Here is a 5,278-nt window from a genome sequence, read left to right on the forward strand (position 1 = left end):
TTTACAATTTCTATTTAATAGTATATACTAAATGTGCATTCTCCAATTTCAATTTATTATATACTCTATTACAAAAGCATTGTGCACAAATCATTTTTAATGTTGTCCATTTTCCGAGAGTGTCTCACCGCTAAGTCCCGATTCACATTGAAAACCATAAAAAAGAAATTGATGAGAACTACTTGTTGAGTAATTTAGGAATGTTATAACAAATATTAAATACAAAACCATTTTCAATATTGTCCCGTGCACATTTTCCCATGTTCATCCTAAACACCATGTATGACTGTAGCATTTTGATCATGGATGGAAAAACCTTCAAGGCACGAAACATGTATAATAATCGGTTATGATTACAGACCGTTTTAAAATCAAAATCATTTTTAAAATGATCATGTATCTAAAATTAAAATCATTTTTAAAATTTAAAAAATGAGCAGCTTTAATTATCAAATTTCAACCATTACAAGTAGTTTTAAAATAAGTATGAGTTTTAAAATTAACAAATATTTAAAATTAAAATGAGTTTTAATTAAAATTTAAAAATGGTTAGTTTTAAATTCCACTATATTAGTACTTGGTAAATTTAAAAGTTTAAAATAAAGGAAAGTGTAGAAAATATGCTACTAAGAGATTAAATTATTTTTAGCATGAATGAGAGATTAAAAAGACATAGTAGTTACTTGCAAATCTAATGTGTTACTTAAAACTGATTTATTTGCATGAGCAATACACACCATTCTCTCTTTTCTCATTATAGAGATTTTTTTTAGATAACTTTCTTTGTAAAAAAGAGTTTTTTCACACAATTCGTGAGTAATTAAAGGTTTTGAATAAAATATGAGAAAAAAAGGTATGAACTGATAGTATAAAAAATTTACTCAGTTATTCAATTATAATAAATTTATTGTAAATTTTTAAAATAATAAATAATTATCTTAAATAATTTCTGATAAGATAAAACTAAATACATAACAATTAAACTCATAAAAATATTACTTTTAAGTGTTAGGTTTTAAGTCATTCAAACTTATTTTTATGTCTATCAAGAGAAATTAAGCTCTTAACTATATGCAAAATTAAAAATCAATCACCCTAATTACAAAAAAACATATATACCATCAAATTTAACACAATTGGTAGCAGTATTATATAAAATCAAAACGGTGGAATAAAGACCGTTTACTTTCATAACGACTACTGAGTAATACCAAACGATGAACTGAGAAGAACTTTGCCCATAGACATACAACAACCATGATTTTTTTTTTCTGAATAGTTTATATATAATTTCTTAACGGCTACTCAGTCGTATCAAACAACGGAATGTAAAAGTCTTTGCCCATAGAGTAAAGCCTTGGTTCAAGTATATATATAATTTCTTTCTGTTTTTGAATAATTTATATATAATTTTTTTATGACTACCGAGTGTTATTAAACAACGGAATGACTACTGAGTAAATACCAATCGATGGAATGTGAAGGACTTTGTCCACAGAAACACAACCGAGATTTTTTTTTCTTTTTTTTTGTTGAATTATTTATATATAATTTCTTTCTGTTTTTGAATAATTTATACACAATTTCTTGATGACTACCGAGTGTTATTAAACAACGGAATGACTACTGAGTAAATACCAAACGATGGAATGAGAAGGACTTTGTCCACAGAAACACAACAAAGATTTTTATTTTTTTTTGCTGAATAGTTTATATATAATTTCTAAACGACTACTCAGTGGTATCAAACAACGGAATGTGGAAGTGTTTGTCCATAGAGTTTATGATAGAGCCACTAATATAGTTAAAGAACTTGTGTATATAATTTCTTAACGACTACTGAGTGGTACCAAACGATGGAATGTGAGAGTCGTTGCCCGAGACCATAGAGCTAGCCATGGTTCAACAATTTATATATAATAGCCAACGTTTTGCAAAACCTTAATAGTTGTTCTTCAGAGTCTGTCTTGCATCTTCATGGTAAGGAAAATGTCTGGTGCTCCAGTACTTCCTCGGGAACTCATAGTGGAAATTCTGTCATGGCTTCCAGTGAAGGCTCTCATGCGATTCAGGTACGTTTCCGAGACTTGGAATTCCCTCATTTTCGATCCTACGTTCGTTAAATTGCACCTAGAAAGATCCCCCAAAAACACCCATGTCCTATTAGAGTTTCAAGCAATCTATGACAGAGATGTTGGCCAACAAGTTGGCGTCGCACCCTGCTCTATACGCCGTTTAGTTGAGAACCCATCATTCACTATTGATGATTGTTTGACCCTATTCAAACACACTAACAGTATCTTTGGTTCTTGCAATGGGTTGGTTTGCATGACTAAGTGTTTTGATGTTCGAGAATTTGAAGAAGAGTGCCAGTACCGATTATGGAACCCAGCCACAGGGATCATGTCTGAGTATTCACCACCCTTATGTATTCAATTCAAAGATAATAATAATACCTACTATCCTTGGAAATGTGGCTTTGGATTCGATGATTCGAGTGACACTTACAAGGTGGTGGCACTCCTTTGCGATATTAAATCGCAGACAAAGGAGATCAAAGTTCATTGCTTGGGTGACACTTGTTGGAGAAAGACTTCGAATTTCCCTGCTTTTCCCGTGCTGGGAGAAGGACATTTTGCGTGTGGCACTGTTAACTGGCTAGCACTACGCGTGTCAAGTTTTCATTATCTATGGGAAAATGTTACTATCGATCATATCGATCAGTTAGTAATTTTTTCCTATGATCTTATGTACGAGACATACACATATTTGTCGATGCCTGAAGGTCTTCTTGAAGTCCCTCGCATGGAGCCTTATTTTGGGGTTTTGAAAGGTTGTCTGTGTCTTTCTCTTGATCACATGAAAACCCATTGTGTTGTTTGGTTAATGAGGGAGTTTGGAGTTGAAAATTCTTGGACTAAGTTGTTGAACGTAAATTACGAGCAACTTCTAAATCATGACCGTCCTTTGTGCATGTCTCAAGATGAGGATGTCGTGTTGCTGACAAGTTATGCAGGTGCAAGATTTGTTCTGTATAATCGGAGATATAATAGATCAGAACGTATGGAACATTTCAAAAACAAATTTTCCTTTTACTGTTATGATTATGTTCAAAGCTTGGTTTCACCACATCGAAATTAAGCTAACTATCCTGAATTTCTGCTATCGAATTTACGTAAATCATGTGAGTGGTTTCAGAACTTTGCCATTGAATGTAATGACATGACATGGTGCGAATAATATCTGTGGTTACTTAATTTGATTAATTTGTTGGATAATTCTATTAGCAATTGCTAATGGTTGATTTTTTTTTTTGAATTTTACAGTATATGGATTGGAGATTATTTATCGTTCTGAAGAATCATCTCCAATTCTAACTCTACTTATTGCTTACCGTCATCATCATACTTGGAATTTATAGTTATAATATAATTGAATGTTTGTTTACTTATTTATGCACTCTATGTTTTAAAAGAACTATATAATTCTAACTCTAATTATTGTTATAATTATTTTGAATTAAAATATTTTAATTTTTCTAACTAAAACAACAATTGCATCTCTTTTAAAATTTAAATATTTTCTAAAATTCGAATAAATATAAAAACCATGATATAAAACACCAATAAAATAATAAGTATTTTTAAAAATTATTATTTATTAAATATTATTCATCATAAGTTAAATATTTAAATAATTATAAAGGAAGGAAAAAAAAACTCAATTACCGTTTAATCAATTTCTAGATCTAGGAAAATGCTTTTCTTCTCTTTATATAAACCTTTTCATAATTCATCTTTAACTTTAAATTAAATTCCAAATGACCAACACATGATTTATTTAGGGGAAAGAATATTATCAAATATTAACCATACATTAATAATTAAATTAAGAGACATTAGACAATTGATGGTTAATTGAGAGTTCTAAATTAAAATAGGAGTTAGAGAAAAATGATACATGGGAAATCATCATAACCTGAGTAATCTTTTTTCGTGCATATCTCTTTCTTACAACTATTGTTGTCTTTAGTTATTTTTTTTCTTGAATGCAATTACAACAAATCCCTAAACTCAAGATAAAAAAACCCAAAATTATTTAGTTAATATAATTTAGATTATTTGAGAACAGAACGGGTCTCTGGATACAATATAATATTCAGACTTTCGAGTCCACGATACTAATATGTAGGATAAACTTGTCCTAGTGCGAATACACATTTTACACATTAGTGACAAACAACAATCATGAAGTAGGAAGATATGCACTTTGGATCGACCACATTTTCTTATTAGATTCACACTATCTTAACATTTATTCTTCGGATCCCTTGTGCCTTAGCGTTTCTACTAAGATCTATTGACATCTTTATGTCTTTGTTTTGGATTTGAATATTTGCTTCAGATTCACCACCATGGTGATTGTAAAAGAAAAAATCACAAGATGGGAGATTGAATTGTGATTTCAAAATTTTCTGTAAGTTTTTTGGAAACAAGAAGCTATCATCTATAAACATTAAGAAGGAAAACAAAGTTTTCATAAGCAAGGAATGACAAGTGATACTTAACATGTTTAAAAACACATTTTAAGACAAAATCAAATTCAAGTACTTAGTCAATTATAAGTAAGAGAGAGAGAGACAAAGATAGAAAATATAAAGATTTATACTTGTTCATTTTTACCACGGAGACTACCTTCAATTCTAAAAAATCCACCAAGTTTTTACTATCTTTCTCAAAAAGATACAAATATTTTTCCGTGTCATTTTTGTGTCTTACAAAAAGTTTAATTATCTCCAAACTTTTACAACACAAATTAGATATTATTTTCTATCAAACTATTTTTGGCTCTATAACAAATCAACATATTTGTTTAAGGTTGAGTGTACATTGACAAGACTATCGTCTTACATACAAATATCTAACTTTAGCATAATATTTTTCTACTATACAAAGTGTTTTGAAAACTTTTACAACTTAGAGAATTATCAGAAAATAAGAAGGTAGAGCTTAAAGGTAAAAGAGAATAAGAAATTCAAAATGGTGTTTGTTCTTCTAACTTCAACTCTTTAAAACTTTAATATTTATAGATTTGTTCAGTAAGTAGTTGTTGTCTTTAACCAATCTTTATTTTGCATTTGATCTTGTGTTTAAAGAAAGTATTTGTTGGTGCATTAAATGATTGTTCTCTTATTTTGTTCACTTCGACAAATTTAGAAAGAATGTTTAAACATTCTCTGCAACAAGGATCACAACTATAAAACATTAACTCTTTTTTA

At 29.5% G+C, this 5,278-nt stretch overlaps 1 protein-coding gene across 1 annotated transcript; it reads left to right on the forward strand.

The window, feature by feature from the left end:
- Positions 1 to 1,786: 1,786 nt before the first annotated feature.
- On the forward strand, positions 1,787 to 3,257 carry LOC102665551 (F-box/kelch-repeat protein At3g23880). Its single transcript, XM_006585639.4, has one exon. It carries the CDS (start codon positions 1,978 to 1,980, stop codon positions 3,139 to 3,141), a length of 1,164 nt encoding a protein of 387 aa, XP_006585702.1. The 5' UTR covers positions 1,787 to 1,977; the 3' UTR covers positions 3,142 to 3,257.
- The last annotated feature ends 2,021 nt before the right edge of the window (positions 3,258 to 5,278 follow it).

Source organism: Glycine max, chromosome 8, assembly GCF_000004515.6.
Source record: "Glycine max cultivar Williams 82 chromosome 8, Glycine_max_v4.0, whole genome shotgun sequence".
NCBI lineage: Eukaryota > Viridiplantae > Streptophyta > Magnoliopsida > Fabales > Fabaceae > Glycine > Glycine max.